This window comes from Balaenoptera acutorostrata, chromosome 12 (genome assembly GCF_949987535.1).
Source record: "Balaenoptera acutorostrata chromosome 12, mBalAcu1.1, whole genome shotgun sequence".
Taxonomy (NCBI): domain Eukaryota; kingdom Metazoa; phylum Chordata; class Mammalia; order Artiodactyla; family Balaenopteridae; genus Balaenoptera; species Balaenoptera acutorostrata.
The window spans coordinates 74,098,887-74,118,608 of NC_080075.1; the positions used below are offsets into that span (position 1 = coordinate 74,098,887).

Sequence of the window (19,722 nt, forward strand, 5' to 3'; positions counted from 1 at the left end):
GATCATATTTCGTGAGCAGCAAAAACTGTGAACACTGTATACATGTGAACAGAATTCAGTACTATTTATTCCTCATTCTATCAAGCACAGTAGACACAACCAAAGAGCAGAAATTCAGAAGTTCTGGGTTGGATTCTGACAGCCAGATCCCTCTTCTCCCACTCATATGCCTAGGATTGTGATATCCACTATCCTCTAACACTTTTCCTTTCCCTCTTCTTACCCTCAGGAGGTCTTAAACTTCAAATCTACCATTTCCACTTCTTATTCTCTAATGTCCTGGGTATTAGAGAATAAAAAAACAGCCTATCTGAGTCACAGGTTTGAAGATGGCCTACCAAGCACATTCATTGTTCTCTACTGATAGAGTGGGAAGAATTGAGGCATGGTTGGTAGTTTTGAAAATAAATGGCATATTCAGAGCAGCTGTGTCTTTGGCATATTGAGTGTCTTGTTGCTAGGGCACTAGACTCATACAGTTTCTGGAACAATTAGAAAACTAACAACTCCAAAATAACTCCCTACTTTTTTTTTTTTTTTTTTTTGGCCACACCGTGCGGCTTGTGGGATCTTAGTTCACCGACCAGGGATTGAACCCAGGCCCTCGGCAGTGAAAGCACAAAGTCCTAACCACTGGGCCACCAGGGAATTCCTACTCCCTACCTTTTTACTGGAACCTCAAATGTCTTTAAGCAGGGCCATAACTGTTCATTATGCAGTTAGAGCTAAAAGGTCTAAAGCACAGGTTGCCTTGGAGAAACAGAACTTTTTAATAATAAAGTGTCCAGTGGCATTATTTACTGAATGCCTATGACCAGATGACTATTTTTCCAGTGGAAGAGAAATGACAGACTCAAGGTTTGTAAGAAATCTAGAGGGACTATGATATTTGAAGCAGAGATGAGGGTTGCTACAAGAAAGACCCAGAGAAGTGGACAGTTAACTTCAGCTGCGCACTGGCAACTACATGGAGTGGCGTGCAAGGGTTTTTATTTCACCTGACAGCTCCTAGGTAGTTCCCCTTACAGTGAGGAATTTGGGGGCATTTCTCTTACTTTCATGTGATAGTATTCTGACTCCTGCATGAGTCTGTCATGATTTACAAATAGTTGAAAGTAGCAAATAGCATATTTCTATTGAATATCTTTTTTTTCCCCCTTGGTACATACAGGTGAGTTTACACCTGAGATGCAGGTGAGAATTCGACAAGAGATTGAGAAGGAGAAAAAAGTAGAGCCTTGGAAAGAACAATTCTTTGAAAGCTACTATGGTCAGAGGTAAATATCAAGACAGGTTCTGTAAACCAGTGTTAATTCCTATACATACGTCATGTGGTGCTTCATCTTATTACCTTTCCAGAAAATCTAGTCTGCAATTTCCTTCATTTTTTTTCACTAGTTGTTTTTTACCAAGAAAAATTTTTTTTTTCTTACGAATCTTAGGTACCCAGAATTGGATTACTCATAATCCTTGACTCTTTTTTTTTTAATTTATTTGGCCGTGTCGAGTCTTAGTTGTGGTGCGTGGGTTCTTCGTTGTGGTGTGCAGGCTCTTCCTTGTGGCACGCGGGCTTCACTCTAGTTGTGGCGTGCGGGTTTTTCTCTCTCTAGTTGTGGCGCACAGGCTCGAGGGCGCATGGGCTCCAGAGCACGTGGACTCTCTCGTTGAGGCACTCAAGCTCATTAGTTACGGCGCATGGGCTTAGTTGCCCCACAGCATGTGGAATCTTAGTTCCCTGACCAGGGATCAAACCCGCGTCCCCTCCATTGTAAGGCAGATTCTTTACCACTGGACCACCAGGGAAGTCCCAATCCTTGACTCTTAACACATTACCATTGTAGATGGTGTGTTTTCTTTAAAAAAAAAAAAAAAAAATTATTATCTTGAATTAGAGTCCTTACTTTGAATAGATTGGTTTTTCTTCCAGTAACTTTATAATGTATAAGAATACTGAAGTTCTATACATTTTTTTATTGTAGTCAGTTATCCCACAATAGGATAAGTTATCCAGAATCACTAAGGAATCCTGTAATATGGACCATTGTATTCAACGTGTAATTAAACAGCCTTTCTTCTGTAGAAGGCACTGGAAGATATTCATAGCTGAATCAAGATACAGACCCTTTTCTCAAGGGGCTATAGTCTGAGTCAGTTTTTTTCCTAACAAAATCTTAATGGGGGGATTTCCCCGGTGTTCTAGTGGTTAGGACTCGGCGCTTTCACTGCTGTGGCCCAGGTTCAATCCCTGGTTAGGGAGCTAAGGTCCCACAAGCCATGCAGTGCAGCCAAAAAAAAAAAATCTTAATGGGGACACTTAAATAGATGACAGTGGAGCTATTGTTTGAAATAGAATTGAACACCCAGAGTTTTAATTGTCTATTAGTCTCCCTTCCTACCTGATGGCAGCCTTTAAGGATATTCCATAACCATAGCTTGAGAACGAATGGCTCTTTTCCTTATCTCCATGTAGTGTTCCTTGATCCCCTTCATGGTCATTTCAGAAGTGATTCCTAATGAGATGAAGAGCACTGTACACCAATTTTTCTACCTTCTTGGTATGAGCTTTGAGCTTTTCTACAGAAACGAGGGTGAATACATTTAGACCATTATTATAGGTAGCAGTTACTCCATAAATATTGTTCATTCCCTCCTTATAAGATGGAGCATTACAGCCATTCTTGGGTCTTTCTGTTTTTAGCTATTACTTTTTTGCCAGCTTTTTGGAAGGACTATATTTGATTACTGTCCAGATTTGTCCTTAGCCATTCCATCTCAGGGGTGCAGTACTGATTATTGAAGTCACCAAAGAGGGCTATCTTGTTTTTGCTTGTTGTAAGAGGAGTCTCTAGTGACCCCTACAGGGTAGCCTAGCTCTTAGCCAGGCCACACTGTGGAAGTCTCACTTGTTCTTCACTCCCAGGATAGCTCAGAGGCACTTGATCTCAGAATTTTAGAGCTATACCAAGTGAGTTCTCGTTTTCAACCTCTAGCGAATATTGGCAGCCAGCTCTCCTGCTGTCTCCTCGGGGTCTCTGAGATTTCTTGGGCCAGCCTTTCTGCAGGTGCTGCAGAGTAGAGCTGATCACAGTCCAAACCCACAGTCCCAGGGTACATGGATCTTTGTCTTCTTTAACTGCTCTGTGGGTAGTCTGTGATCCATGCCTCTAGGCAATGTAGCCCCTTTGTAAGCAGAAGTAATAATAATAATTAACATTATATTGAGCTTTTATTATGTGCTAGGTGCTATTCTAAGTACTTCACATGCATTAATTTAGTTACTCATAATAGCAACTCAGTGTACAATTAAAGAAACTGAGATACAGAAGGCTAGTCACTTACTTATTACATGGATAGTAGGTATCAGAGCCAGGATTTGAATCCAGGCACTCTGGCTCCAGACCCTTCACTAATAATAATAGTGAAGATAATATATGAAAATTACCTACTAAGTGTCACAGGTTCTTCTAGACATTGTCATACACCATTATCTCATAATATATTCAATAACATAGGCCATTTCTCAACTACAGTATTTCTTTCTTCCACCTTTTAGTTCTGGCCTGAGCCTTGAAGATTCAAAGAAATTGACAGCTTCACCCAACGATCCCAAAGTAAAGAAAACCCCAGCTGAGCAACCAAAATCCATGCTTCCTTCAGAGGCCTCTCCTGTCAGTATAGTCCCAGTAATTCCCCAGTTAGTGTCTAAAGAAGAAGTACTGCAACTGCCATCACCAGTCAGAAAAGAAGAGCATGAAAGCCAAGATAAGATGCAGCCAAACTCCAAATCCCCAGAGCCCCTACTTTCCTCAGCTACCAATACAAATGAGCTTAGCAGCGTTCCTCCCATCAAGTGCCCAAAGGATGAGGCTCTCTTGGAGCAAAAGCCAGTTGCCTCTGCTGAACAGGAGTCTGAGAAAGAGAATCATCTCACTACAACTTCAAATTATAACAAAAATGAAAGCCAAGAAGCTTTAGTTACATCCCTGAGCAAACCGAAGAGCCCTGGGGTAGAAACAACAGTAGTGAAGCCCATAGTAGAAGCAGGTCTACAGGAGACCACTATGAAAGAGCCTCCATCAACTCTGGCTGATCACAGCCCAGAAAGCCTCAAGAGGAAATCTTCTGTCACCCAAGAAGAGGCCCCTACAAACTGGGAGAAAAGACCACGTGTCACTGAGAATCGCCAGCACCAGCAGCCATTTCAAGTCTCCCCACAGCCCTTTCTCAGTAGAGGGGACAGGTTCCAGGTGCGGAAAGTACCACCTCTCAAGGTAAGAGAGCGGGAAGAATTGAAAAAGAAAGATGGTCTGAACACTAAGTTTTTGGTTGTACCTACTAAGTTTCAGATATTTGTGGTATTTCTTAATGCAGAAGCAGCTGTATATATTTGATATGCATGTAACTGTGGTCATATACGAGTAAAATTATTAAGAAACAGGCATTTAGAACTGCATCCTTATATGTATACATATAGCTGGTTCACTTTGTTCTACAGCAGAAACTAAGACAACATTGTAAAGCAATTATATTCCAATAAAAAAAAAATCATAAAAAAAAGAACTGCGTCCTCACAGATCTTTATTGGGGTTTGAATACTTATTCAGATATCTGAATATCTAGTGCAGTCCACCTCCACCCACACCCCTGCTGGCTACTATTGTATTTTAAGACAGTTATGGAAAGTATTTTGTCTCATGTGACAAAATAATAAGTATAATAATAAACAGGAGGAGGTCATTGATGTGATTAAGAGATCACATCTTTGTATCAAGAGCCATGATATGTAACACTTTATTGACTGGAGATGTATTACAGCCACAGGCATTAGTATCTACAAAAATTCCCAGTCAATAATGTGTCAGTTATTGCTGCCATAGCTGATTTGATGTTCTGAGAGTCTGGAACTACCTTTTAGTTCCAGCCTTTTAAAGGAAATGTGTGTGGCTGCCATGAGTCACCGCTGGTCACTTGAGGGACCTTAGTAAGATGGCATAGCCTTGCTAAGCTCTACTGCTTAGGATATGGGATTAACTTGTGTCTTAGCCCTATATTGCTGCATATCCGATCTTTTAAATTTCTGTAGCAGTGTCACTGCCTTAGTGTGTACTTGGGCTTGTGCCTAATATCAGTTTGCAGTTCATTCTTCATTTTATTAATAGTATTTATTGATTTAATACATTTTATTAATAGTATTTATTAACACTATTGTGTCTGCTATGAACCCAGGCACTGGGTAGTATTCATTCACATTAGAATACAAGTAAAAAAAAAATAAGCCAAATAGAAATACTTTTTTCCCTTTTTTATTCAACTTAGACTAACCGAAGTCCTACCTGGAAATACCCCTTGGAAACACTCAAGTTACTAGTACTTGACCTGTTTCATGCACTGTGAGACTTATCTCCTCATTTTGCATCATAATAGTATGATGTTCTTCATTACTTTTTTTTTTTTTTTTTTTTAAAGGATTTTCTTATTTATTTATTTATTTTTGGCTGTGTTGGGTCTTCGGTTCGTGCGAGGGCTTTCTCCAGTTGCGGCAAGCGGGGGCCACTCTTCATCGCGGTGCGGGGACCGCTCTTCATCGCGGTGCGCGGGCCTTTCTCTATCGCGGCCCCTCCCGTCGCGGGGCACAGGCTCCAGACGCGCAGGCTCAGCAATTGTGGCTCACGGGCCCAGCTGCTCCGCGGCATGTGGGATCTTCCCAGACCAGGGCTCGAACCCGTGTCCCCTGCATTAGCAGGCAGATTCTCAACCACTGCGCCACCAGGGAAGCCCTTCATTACTTTTTAATTTTAAGATTTGTGATTTCAGCACTTAGGAATCTCTCCTTTGTTCTTTTTCTTTTTTTTTGATATTTTTCTACCATTAGCATACACTGTCATGCTTTGCTAGAGATTCTGAGTTTTATGATAATGATTTGTATTCTTCTTCTTATAAAAATATGAGAAACCTTTCTTTAATGCATGTCAATGAGAACTTATCTCTAAACCTGAGAGCTGAGTTATAGTCTAGGTTTTACTTTATATAAATGACACTGGGTAAGAACCATCATTTCTATTTCCTCATCTTTCTGCTAATCCAAAGAGACTCTACACTGAAAACTTAAATCCATTGTGACCAAGTTAATGTTATTTAACTTTTTTCCTTTCTTTTACTTCTCCTTCCTCATCTCCCCAAAAACTTTCCACCAGAAGTTGCTTTAGTAACTCTCTTACCTTAGACCCTATCTCAAATCCCATTTTCTTAGACAAAGCTTAATGTAATTTATAACAGAACAAAATCTTTTAAACAAAACTTAAATAGAAAAACAAAATTTGAATTTTATTACAAATGTTATATATGTATATGTGTATAAAATTATATATGCACATATATCTATTTTATATATGCATATCTACAATATAAAATATATACATATATGTATATAGAGAGATGGACAACTCAAACAGACATTATGTATTTTCCATTCAGTGTACAATCATAATAGAAAGAATCTAATTCCTTTGCTATACCAGGGTAGGGCTTCTCAATAAGTTAAATTGTTGAATTGTTATCAGTGCCTAGAAAGCGTGTGTGGTTTTTGTACTTAAAAAAAAAAAAGTATAACATCTCATTTATTCTACATAAACAGGTAATAGGACTAGTTACATAAATAACTGAAAATTATCATTTTTAAGCATTAAAACTTTTTATTTTAACCACTCTTAAGGATTGTCCTTATTTAATCAACATGTTATTAATGATATTCAGTCATTATGATAGGTATCCTTTATTGTGCTGGATATGTTGTTATTCTCAAGATTATTCTAATGTAAGGTTGCTTGTTCCCTATATATGATTCCCCTACACAACTGTGCTTTTTACTTTCTTGTTTTTAATTTTCTAGTTTTATCTTTTTTTCCCCCTATTAGTTGTCTCTTCTAGATGGTATTACCAAGGGGCAACAGTTGCTTCTTTCTTACTCTGGGCAGCTTCTAAAATACTGTATGCAGTTGGATGTAAAGCAGATTTCAGCTTTCAGAGAGAGATTGAGTATATCTCATGATGAGAAATATGTGGGCTTTGTGACAGGTGTTACAGAATCCTACAGGTCTAACTTCTGAATGACAGAGAATTCTTCAGGACTGCTGACCTTTTTAGAAATGGGTATTGCAGATAATGAAAAATCTTTAGTGACTTTATTAGTCTCAATTTAAGGAGTTCCAGAAAGATGACATTCATTTTCTTAGAGCTCAGCAGCTTAATATGTTTTTAATTACATGTCCTAGAACATCTGTAACAGTTTTTTGCTCTTTTAAGTTCTGCCAACTCTTAGAAAGGCCCCGATACTGGTTCATTCTAATTAATTCCAGTAGCTTTCAAAGTATTGTTTTGAACAGGAGTCAGATTCCTTTCAGGTATAATATTTTGTGATATGAAAATCAGTGGTTTCAAACCTAATGATGCATCAGAATCTCGTAAGAAGCTTTTTAGAAATGCATTTTTTCTCTAGGAGTTCTAATTTGTAATTTTAGGGACAGGACTGAGAGGATGTATATTTTTTAAAAGCTCCACAAATAAGTATAATGCCAGCAGGGGGTGAGAATGACTTTGGTTAACATTACAGATATTATATACCTACCCCGTCATGTGGGTGGGCAGAGTGGATCACACACTGTCTTCCTTCCAGTGCAGTCTAGAAGCCTCTGTAATTTGAGATAATTCAGCCTATATGCTTAGCTGTGCAAGTGTGCGTGTGTAAAGGAGAAGAGAACAAGAATTTTCCTCTGGACCTCGGTAGTAAAGCCAAGAAGTAAAAGACAGTAATGGTGTGCTACTTCTTTATTTCTTCTGTTTCTGTCTTCTCGCTTTTACACGCATTTTAAAGTGTAGATACCATAGAAAGGTCTCTATCTTAAGTGATCAGCTATTATGAGTAGTAGTGACATTAAGAGAGAGCTGTGTTGTAAGAAGAGGTTTGAGGCTTTGGGGTGGGAGTGGATGTCGAGGGAGGGGAGTCCTTGGCACCAGTAGAGGAGGTGAAAGGACCCTGGAGACAAACCTGTGTGGCTGTCCCCATGGTTTGGTCTCTTAGTCACAGGCTTCCCGTCCTTGTCATAGGGTTCACCCTACTCAGAATTTGTGTTAATGAAGTTTGATTGCTCTTATAAATGAAAACTAAGCTCTGTTGTTTTTTTCCCCCCTAATTCTTTCAGATCCCGGTCTCCAGAATCTCCCCCATGCCGTTTCCTACATCGCAGGTCTCTCCCAGGGCTCGTTTTCCAATCTCCATCACTAGTCCTAACAGAACAGGAGCCAGAACTCTCGCAGACATCAAAGCAAAAGCCCAGCTGGTCAAAGCACAGAGGGCAGCAGCTGCTGCTGCAGCCGCAGCTGCTGCAGCCGCCTCGGTTGGAGGGACCATTCCAGGACCTGGCCCAGGGGGTGGACAAGGACCAGGAGAGGGGGCTGAAAGGAGAACTGCTAGAGGAGGGAGTCCAGACTCAAACAGAGTCAGTGAAACTGGAAAGGGCCCCACACTGGAACTGGCAGGAACTGGAAGCAGGGGAGGTACGAGAGAGCTTTTACCCTGTGGTCCAGAGACTCAGCCCCAATCTGAGACCAAGACCCCAGGCCAGGCACAGTCTCACAGTGTCTCTGGAGCACAACTACAGCAAACCTCCTCAGTGCCTCCACCATCTGCCATCAGTGGAGCGTGCTCAAGTGTCCCGTCACCAGCCCACGCTAACACACCCCCACCAGCTTTAGGGAAAGTAAGTAATGAAAAACTGAATCCCTCCAGGGTGGCAGCCACGGTGGCCTCTCTTAGCCACCCACAGGGGCCCAGTAATGGTAGGCAGGAGAAAGCACCTCCTACTCCAGCAGATCCTGCTCTAATCGCAGGTGCCTCACCTGTTCATTTTGCAGTCGATGGCACAGTTGAGCCCAAAGCAGGTTCTAGTAAGAATACACCAAACCCTCCAGCCTCGGCAGAGATAAGTGCTAGTGCTTCAGTGGATATGACTCCCTCCCCTTTAACATCTTTATTAACAACAGCCTCTTTAGAGAAGCTTCCTGTACCCCAGGTCGTTGTAACCATAGCACCTACTGGATCAGCTCCATCCTCGAGCACTTTGCCAGCAGCTTCTAGCCTTAAGACCCTGGGAGCTTCTTCAAGTGTGAATGGACCCATTTCGAGGCCAAGCTCTAATATCCCTGCTAATAATCCTTTGGTAACTCAGCTGCTGCAAGGCAAAGATGTTCCCCTGGAGCAAATTCTGCCTAAACCTCTCACCAAAGTTGAAATGAAAACTGTTCCACTAACTACAAAAGAGGAAAAGGGGATGATGATAGGAGCACTCGCAGGTACCAGCGTAACAGAAAATAGCACCAGAGAGGAAGTTAATGAGAGACAGTCCCATCCAGCTACACAGCAACTGGGTAAAAGTTTGCAAAGTAAGCAGCTCCCCCAGGTTCCAAGACCCCTTCAGCTCTTTTCAGGTAAGGATCTAAGGGACGCTAGCATTGATACACACCAATACCAAGAAGGACTAAGTAAAGCAACCCAAGATCAGATCCTTCAGACGCTCATCCAAAGGGTTCGGAGGCAGAATGTTCTCTCATTTGTGCAGCCCTCCCAGTTCAACTTCACTCACTCAGGTTTCCAGTTAGAGGACATCTCCACAAGCCAGAGGTTTATGCTGGGTTTTGCTGGCAGAAGGACATCCAAGCCTGCAATGGCAGGTCACTACTTACTTAACATTTCCACCTATGGCCGGGGTTCAGAGAGTCTTAGGAGGACCCATTCTGTAAACCCCGAAGACCGATTTTGTCTAAGTAGCCCCACTGAGGCCTTGAAAATGGGATATACAGATTGTAAAAATGCAGCAGGAGATAGTAGCAGCGGTAAAGAAGATGATACTGATGAGGAAAGTACTGGTGATGAGCAAGAATCTGTCATGGTGAAGGAGGAGCCGCAGGCTTCCCAGAGTTCTGGCAAGTGTGAAGCAAGTTCAGGACCCCACAGTAGAGAAACCCTATCCACCAGTGACTGTTCAGCTAAAAAGAATGTGAAGGCAGAGACACCAGTGCCTGAGCAAACCACTTTAAGCAAGGAAAATTACCTGTTCACTAGAAGCCAAACATTTGATGAGAAGACCCTAGCCAGAGATTTTATTCAGGCAGCACAGAAGCAGATGGCTCACGTGGTGAGAGGTAAGACCGTGCGGAGCAGCCCCGAGCTTTTCAATTCTACTGCTCTTCCTCTACCTGCAGACAGTCCTACCCATCAGTCTCTACTCCTTCCACCGCTGCAAACCCCAAAGCTGTATGGAAGCCCCACACAGATTGGGCCAAGCTACAGAGGCATGATCAACGTCTCCACCTCATCGGACTTGGACCATAACTCCGCCGTAGCGGGGATGCCTGACTGTAGCCAGGTACCTAGCAATGTCGGGGATGTCATGTCCTTTTCAGTGACTGTCACGACCATCCCTGCTGGCCAAGCTATGAATCCCAGCAACCACGGCCAGACCATTCCTGTTCAGGCCTTTCCTGAAGAGAACAGCATAGAGGACACACCTTCGAAATGTTACTGCCGATTGAAAGCCATGATCATGTGCAAGGGGTGTGGAGCCTTCTGCCACGATGATTGCATTGGCCCCTCCAAACTGTGTGTCTCCTGCCTTGTCGTTCGGTAATGAGACTAGAAGGAGAACACACTGTAAAGGAGGCAGGAAGGGGGAAGGGTTGACAGATGTGGTTTTTGAGTTCTTTTGGAATCACAGAAATAAACTAGGTTTCAGTTGTCTTAAGAGACAAGTGTTACTTAATCAGGAATACAGAGTACAGATCTTACATTTTAGAGGAAAAGCACCTTGTATAGTAAGTCCAAGTCAAGCAAGACTTTGTGAATTTGTGACAAGTTTGCACTTACAAAATCATGTAAATATGTCACATCTTGTTTTAACATTTTTCCAGGTGTTGAGGTAATAATGTATTACTTTGACTTCAGATTGATGTTCCACTTCATGTGACTTTGAAAAGTTTAATGCCAATGCATGGTGAAAGGAAGCGATTTCCCTTCTGCCCTTTCTTAAGAGGCTAGGAAAAGAAAGGAGTGAGGGAATGGTCTGAAGAAATGACCATGTTGATTATGTCTTGACTGTCTGACTGCAGGCTTTACATAGGTTATTCAGCCTTCGCAGGAGTGGATTCAGGGTTTACACCGTCCCTTTACCTTAGATGGAACCTTCTCAAGTTCAAATTTTTGGTGATAAGGTATTAATTTCACAGGCAGTACTTCAGACTCTGAAAATTCTGACTTGGTTCTTGGCTTCCATGAACCAGTACTATTGCCAGGCACTCTGCTTGCAGTTTGCGGATCCCTGCTGTTCCCTAATCCCACTCCCTTGCCCTGAAGCAGGGAGTGTGGTCCATGAAAAGTTTGCCTCGCTGGGCCCCTTGGGTTACCATCACCTGTGCAGGGCAGTAATTCCAGCAATAATCTCCAAGGATTTAGTCATTCGTGGGAGCTTACAAACAAGTTTGAAATACTAGCATAAAATTAACAGAAAAGTGTTAGGGCGATTTGAACTGTGTTTTGTTGGGTAAGCAGAGTAAAGGTGCAGAAACTGTTGAACTGAACATAAAGAACTTTGGAAAACAATTTTAACACTAGAAACAAAGTAGCCCCTCTCATCCTCTTCTCTCCCAACCTGTTACCTAATGTTCTACAGTCAGCTGTTGCTACAGGTAGAAAAACTCATTAATACCACATTTGCCCATTCTGTTAAACCTGTTTTGACCTCCCGGGCATCTGAGGAACATGGGAGTAATCTTATGTATTACTCTGAACATACACGTGTGCGTGCACACACACACACACACAGTAAAAGTCAGACATTTTTCCTGTTTTAGAAAACATGTCCCCTTTCTTGGACTACTCTCTACGCACTAGAAATTTCTAATGTAAAGGGGCTTTAGTGAATGACTTAGGGAACATCTAGAAAGGAAAAGAAATCAGCTGCAAATTTTTATTGTTTGTTTTTGTTTATTCTTTTTTGTTTCCTTTTTGTTGAATCCTGTCTCTAGTGACTAAAGAATTTTTGAGTACATACATTTAGGTCATGGTTAAAGAACATTAAAATAAATCTACAATTTACCAGAATTCGGTATTAAAAAGTTGGGGATTGTCAGTGTGCATCATTTGCATATTGATTTCAAATCTCCTAATTTCATGTATGTAAAGGACATATATTATTAGTGCAACCTAGTACAGTCATAGTTGTACTTAATATTCAGGATGTGATATATACAAAATGCAGAACAGTTTAAACTCGTTAACTAAGTCACATTCCAGATTAGGGGCAAGTAGGCAGTAGTAATCTTAGCTTTGCACCCATTCTGCTACCCACCCCTCCCTACCTCACCTCCTGCATTATACATACACTCTTTTAATACTTTCAAACCCCATAAGAAACTATTTACTTCTATTTTTTATTTTTTGTTTCTGAGTTTTTTGTGGCCCAAAGCAAATATAGGATTAATATCTGTGTTCTAGTTTCAGCCAAGATAATTTGATGTCCTTCTAACTTCCCTTTTTCTTCCAGCAAACACATAGCTAAGAGGTAAGAAATCTGTCAGGATCCAGGGATAAGGAGCAAGTTCTCCAACCAATAACCAGTAGGAGTCAGAAACCATGGTTCTGTTCCCAAACTTTCAGTGCCCTGGGTAATCCCAGGGGGTGTTAAAAAGACCTATTGCCAGTTAAAACTCTCCATTCTCAGCTTCCTCACTCCCCACTTGAGTGGCAGGACTGAGGGGTGGTCTGCCTGCCAGAAGTGGTTGACTGTTTCAGAACTGACCCCACGGTGAGCACGAGTTAACCAATTTGGATTTTCAAAATGATTTTTCTTCTTCACACCTTTCCTATCATAGAAAGTCTCTCCTCCATGGTTCTCTTAATCTGAGGATGGACAGACTAACCAGGAAGGGAGGAAAGGCATCAGGGATTTTCAAGTCCATTTAGAGAGTAAACCATATCGTGCCTATTCATCTTGACCCAGGCTCTTGCAGATTAGGTCCTAAGCATTACTATTCACCAGATTCTCTTTACAAATAATACCCAGCTAATAAAATATTCAATAAATCGTCAACTAGGTACACTGCCTCACTCTTGACTGAATGAGAGAATAGTTAGATTCTCTTAGATTGGTAGAAAATTGAATGCAATCTATCAGTTGGTTTCAAATCAGTTTCACATAGAAGGTCATTCATCTTATGTGCTGACTGAGCTGAAAAGAAAAATTACAGTCTGGCCCTTTTGAAAATGAAATAGTAGGAACAAGAAAACCTTTAAATTATTAGAATATGGTATTCCAGTACCTTTAAAGCAGTTTTTATCTTAGGTTTTCAGTTACTTTACCTTTCAGTTCAGTCTGAAATGTTTCTAATAAGTGCTAAGCTTATTTTTATGGTATTAAGTTGCACTATTTCCAGTGACTAGTCAGGCATTATGCCTGATGCTTATGCCTCCAGGGTATGCTTCTCAAGCCTTCAGATAACCTTCCGCTTCAGGTCACCTTGGGGAGGTGGCATTAACAATATATCATCTCAGTCTTACTTGCGAATGTTCTAAGTTGTCTAGTAGAGAAGACTCCCTAAATTTTAAAGAATTTTTATTAAAATTCTCCATCCTATTAAACAGAAAATAAAGCCAAAATAACCTGGAGTTGTTTGCCCTACGTAACCCCTGTGTTGAAGATACTGAAGCTGTCTGTGGTACCCCATGTAACATCTTTAAGAATAAGGTCTGGCAGATGGGAAATTTTTCTTGGGGCAGGGGAAGCATACTTATATGGGCTGGGAAGGCACACAGTGTAGATATTTTAGGAGTTAGCACAGATTTAAATAAATAGCCAAAGGAAGACGTCATTGCCTTCCAGGTGAAGGCATAAATTCGTACATTAATAATTGGACCGTTTACCATCCTAATTGCTCTTATTACCTTTCTTCACCTAAGAGTCCTTGAAGAACTCTTGGGTGAAATTATTTGTTATAATGAGGGGGTCTTCTCTGGTCATTACATCACTATTTGTTTCTAGAGCTCATTGTCAGCAGTACCAGGGTTGTTTTCTCTGTGACCTAGAGATTTCACAGCAAGGAGAGAAAAGTCTCCCCGTTGTATTACAACAATGTGCTAAGTAAAAAAACTTGGCCAAGGGTAGTTTGCAGCTCAATTTATAGAATAGTCCAAAGAGACTCCGAGAAACATGATGATAGGCAGGGATCTTTCCTACCGTGTTTCAATACCTACATAACCTATTGAAAGAGAACAATAGGTAAAACAGTTCCTAAAGTTGGAAGTAAGACCTTCATAGATTCTTGGTTACTTATTTTTTTTAATGCTTTACATTTGATACAACTATTAAAGATCAATTTTAAAAATAGCTTTCCAGTAATATATTTTAAGTAATATATATTTTAATATCTATGTAAAAAGTGACAGTGGGAGACTTTGAATTTCTCATATAAGGTATGTTTAATGTAGGGCCTCACTGTTAAGGCACAAATTATTTCAAAGGAAGTTACTCTAAAGACACTCAGATTATTTCCAAAAAAATGCAATAAGGGGAAGAGTTTTGGAGTTTATTTTTTATTTTAATAGAAAATTGACTTATTTACCACAAGCTATTTTTTTTTCCTTCTGGCTAAAAGGTTTGTACAGACTGGTTTGGTAAATGCTAAACTTTTGTGTCTTTTGCCTTTTTAAAGGAATTGTTAACATTGGAATTGAGGGTATGTACAGAGAAGTTGGTGTCAACACCATTTAAAAAGTCATATTTTTTCACAAATATAGAAAAATCATTTTACATAAGAATTTTAAGTATTTGCAATAAATATATGTATATAGATTGTATGTATTCATATATTCTTATTTTTCATTTTATTATTAAGTAAAAGATAATTAAAGTGGAAATAAAAACCTTGGAGTTTTCGGTGCATCTTGAGGTCTGACATACATGTGAAAGTGGTGTGGGTAAGGGCCCTCAGTTGTTGCCTTATACTACTATTGGAAGATTACCAACAGATTGCATAGAAAATAGTAAAATGAGGAATTTGGTGATAAATCAGGGTAGCGTATTTCTTTCAAAACTCTAGTAAAAATATTAAATTCTCCTAACATGTCTGTCTCTGTGCTTTCACCCTTGAACTGTTCTCTCTCCTAACCACCTAATGTTACTGGGAAAGTAAAAACAAAACACAGTGCATTGTTTTTTAATGTGCCCATTGTTTGCTTCTAAGACAAAGAATGGCAAGAAAATATCTCGGGGTGGTGGGGGCGGGAATAGGTTTTCCTTTCTCCACAGTGGTTAATAATTCATTAGCAAACATTCACTTCCACCACCTTCCAGGCTGTAGGGTTTATGTGAAGAAATAATATCGTGAAGACAATAGAAAACTTTTTTTCTGTTTCCCTTCTTTGAGAAGTGAGTTTTGTAGCCAGTTTTATGTCCTTCCCAATTGATCTGGAAATAGAAGGGCTAAGAGAACTTGAATGTTGATCTCCCTGATGTCAGGAAGGGTGTTTATGGAAATGAGGACTGAGCCAAACATTTGGAGAGGTTAACCATACCTAGAGATAATCGAGTCCTGCTGTCCAAGAGAAGTCATTTTGTGATTGTAAATATTTAGTTTTAGGATATGATTGAGGAAGCAAAAGGATACCTAGATAGTCTTTGGGAATAAAGGCGTATAGTCTGTTCTTTAAAAATGAATAATATATAGCTTTATTGGTGACCTGAAAGGAAATAAGGTCAGAGTTTGAAGAATATCTTAATGACCCATGAAACACTTTTAATTGTAGTTCACTAGTTCTCCCCATAATTCCTCAGTTGTGGTTATTTTAACTAATAAAAACAGCAATTTTTGGAAATTAGTAAGGATACTTAAGAAGAATGCTTCCCCCACCCCCACCCCGTAAGGCCACGCTCTGTGGCATGCAGGATCTTAGTTCCCCATCCAGGAATAGAACCTGTGCCCCCTGCATTGGGAGCACAGAGTCCTAACCACTGCACCACCAGGGAAGTCCCAAGAATGTTTTTTAAAAGACGGCCTTATCATTTTTCAAAAATTGAAAATTCAAACATAGGGCTGCCCAAAACATTGAAAATAGTTTAGATGTCTAAGAGAACAGCGCTAAGTCTTTGCTGAAAATACCCTATTTCTAAAGGAAAAATTTTAAGTCTCAGGGAACATCTGCATCCTCGTAATTCCCATATATGGTAGATAGGAATGAAGGTGAAATATTTAAATGTGTGTGAACCAGTTCATGATGACTGTTTACAAAGACCCCCCCCCCAATTTCTAATATGTACTTAACTGTTATTTATTCCTACCTCATAGGAAGTAAAATTCATAGTCAGGTAATGACATAGGACCCTAAGTTATAGTTGGACTGCAGTTAATCGAGAAAGAGCAGTACATCATGACACAGCTTCAACTTGGATCCCCAGCTTTCCTTTATTTACATCACAGAGTCTTAGAAACCTGTGTTCATTGCTTTTAACACTAGTTGACCAAGAGTGGTCTTCACAAATTTCGCATGTTTCTAGTTCTTGTACATAAATCATGTTATTCACTAATTCAAATACCTTTTGAACATCTATGTGCTAAGCACTGTGCTAAGGTTCTGGTTAAGCAAAGGTAAAGAAAAGCAGTCATGTAAGTTGTAAAAGGTCTTCCTAAAAGTAGTAACCATACAGCACATGTCTAGTTCACAGCTCAAGGAGTAATGCATGCTACGTTATTTCCCAAGACGTGTTGGAAGTTTAAGAGTAAATGAACTATGAAATAGAAGCATTTGAGGCACTTGGCAAAACATGAAGAAAGAAAAGAAAGGCATTGCCCCTACATGAAATTACAGTGTGGAATTGAGGAGCCAGGTTGATAAAATTTACCTTTTTTTGACAACTGTCACTGGAAGATCTAGAGATTAATCAGAATTTCAAGGAATCTCTTGGTAATACCTAAATTGAGAAAATCAGGCCGAAAGCAATCCCATTCAATGAATACTGTTCAGTATGTCAGTAAAGATGCTTCATCTTAGGTTCAGCTAACCCTTTCAAATAACAGTGTGGTAAATAATGCAGCTTTCCTGTCAAACCCAAAATAAGCTAAAGGGAATAAAAAAACATAACCTTGATTTTCAACTTATAGACTGGTGAGAAGGAAGCGTATTCATTTAAAATTGTTAGAGATATTTCATCCCCTTTTTCCCTCCATAGTGGATAAAATTACTGTTCTTTTTATTCTAATATTGTAGAATTGATTTTTTTTTTCCTTTCTACTTCTAAGTCACAGAACTTGAATTAAAAGAGGCTTCAGCCGGACACTACCCCTTATAAAGTGGCCTAAATCCTAATTCTTTAAGACTTTCTGGTAGAAAGGTTTTAAAAGGATAAATGAATATATTTTGTCAGTGCTTATTATTGAACTTTCCTTACCTGGGTTACTGGATTTGCAACTTGAATTCTGTATTCCAAAATATCCATGTTCACCTTTTAGTCAAAAAGTTATGAGGTGTAACCATGTAATACAGTCTCAACTCTGTCCAGGAACTAGGAGGGCAGATATCCTGTATTTTCCTTATACTTAGTGACATTAAATAGAAAATTGGGTTTCTTTCATAGGGCCTGTATAAACTAAGGAATCTCTATACCTCTGTGTATCTTTCAGTCTTAACCTAAAAAGGGAATCCCTACAAAGATTTCCTTATAACAAAAAGGACAGACTAAACCTGGAAGAGAGATGATCAGCTGTGGAGATGGGCTGTGACTAGATAGTGGGTTGTCCTGAAGAATAACTGCAAACTCAACTTCCCTGGTTCTTCAAGCTCAAAAGAAACTAAAGGGAATTTTTAAAATCCTGCCTTTCATCTTGACTGCAAAACCTATCGAGTGCCTAGGAGAGAAGAAAGGTAAACCCAAGACTGGATTTAAGATAGATTTAAGTAAACTTGGAATTATTCTTATCCTTTTACCGAATTTTTTTTTTTAAGTTTTGGGTTCCCATAATGTAATGAATTGCCGTGAGTGGAACATGGAATTTGATTTGAGGCATTTTGTGGGCTAAGTAATAGTTTTCTGTTGAACTATATTGTCTATCTAGTGACAGCTTTTGCCACTGCTCAGGATTTAGGAGTGTGCACCTGTGTCTAAGTGACACAGACATTGGCTCATAAATACTATATTAAACCAACTTGAGTCAGCACTTTATTAACTTTAATCATGGATCCTCTTTTTAAGTACTTAATATTTAAAATTCAGATTAGCCCAATAAGAAAGCAATGCATTTAACGTCAAAATGTCTGAAGATAACTATTATTTTACACACAGTCTATGTCCTTCCTACGGAAAGTGTGGTACATAAAATTTTACATTTCTTGGGTCAGTTCTTTTCAAAACACCAGTGTCTAATGTTTTCAGATACCTAGAGCTTGGGAATGCTGGAGTTGGACTTGGACCCCAAGTCAGCAGTTGTTTTCATTTTAGGTTTTCAGACATAGCAATTTGAAGTGACCCCAGCTGAACCTATATGTAATCACTTTGAACAAGCTTTAAATTATGAAACTCTTCCAAAGTCTCAAATTTGGTCACCTGCTTGTTGCATAAGGAGACAGATTCTGGGCTGGGAAGGACCTGACAATTTGTTCTCTGATAATAAACTACTGATTGAAGAGCAAGTTTGTTATTAGAGACTTCACGAAATTTCTAGAACCCATGAAAGATCTAGAGTACATGATAAGTGGAACTCTAGAAATTAAAAACCTTTCTCTTAGCCGTAAGTGCTATGACCTATTTTTTTTAAACCCGTCTTAATTCTGTGACTCATTGCATCATACCTTAAGAGAAATCAGAATGGAAGAAATGACCTTATGTTGGTCTTACTTTAAAATCTTTGTGCACATAGGCCTTAGCACTTTGACAGATAAAGCTCTGCCTTTTAGCTCCTTCTCACTCTTGTCTTTATTCTTCCCACTTTTAGACTGTTCCTTTTATTGGTCGTATAAAACTACCTTCAGAATTGAATGTATAATAATGTTTCTGCACATGGACAAACTGTATTTTAACGACTCATTTTATGTGTAATAAAGGCATACAGTTTTACTCCAGTGACTGTGCCTTTTCTTTTCCAAAGAAACCAGACACCATATTGAATGACTTACCTGCTTGTTTCCCCTTCCCCTGTTCCTGATTGCACAGTTGTCCCTGGGTCCTGGCTAAATTTGGGTACTACAGAGAATGCCAGTCTCTTCAGGCAACATGCAAAGAGAGTTAAAGAACTCAACATGAGCCATGAAGAGGGAATGTATTTCAAAAATTAAAAGGACACCTATACTACAAAGCTACAGTAATCAAAACAGTGTGGTAATGGCATAAAGACAGACATAGAGGTAAATGGAATAGAATGGAAAGCCCAGAAATGAACCCTCAAATATGTGGTCAAATGATTTTTGACAATGGTGCCGAGAGAAGTCAATGAGGAAAGGGCAGTCTTTTCAGTAAATGTTGGGAAAATCTGATATCCACATGCAAGAGAATAAAATTGGACCCTTCCTCTACACCATATATAAAAACTAACTCAAATGGATCAAAGGCCTAAGAGCTAAAGCTCTTAAAAGAAAACAGGGAAATCTTCATAATTGGATTTGACAATGATTTCTTGGATATGATGCCA

General features: G+C 39.6%; 1 protein-coding gene across 3 annotated transcripts in view; it reads left to right on the plus strand.

Annotated features, from left to right (window-relative positions):
- The window catches only part of ASXL2 (ASXL transcriptional regulator 2), a 279,668-nt gene extending 260,517 nt beyond the window's left edge, over positions 1 to 19,151 (plus strand). For all 3 annotated transcript variants that reach the window (XM_057558280.1, XM_007191266.3, XM_007191270.2), the window contains 3 exons: positions 1,172 to 1,277; positions 3,554 to 4,271; positions 8,199 to 19,151. In XM_057558280.1, the coding sequence (XP_057414263.1) occupies positions 1,172 to 1,277; positions 3,554 to 4,271; positions 8,199 to 10,682 (3,308 nt within the window). In that variant the 3' untranslated portion in view covers positions 10,683 to 19,151. The remainder of the gene's footprint in view (positions 1 to 1,171; positions 1,278 to 3,553; positions 4,272 to 8,198) is intronic.
- The last annotated feature ends 571 nt before the right edge of the window (positions 19,152 to 19,722 follow it).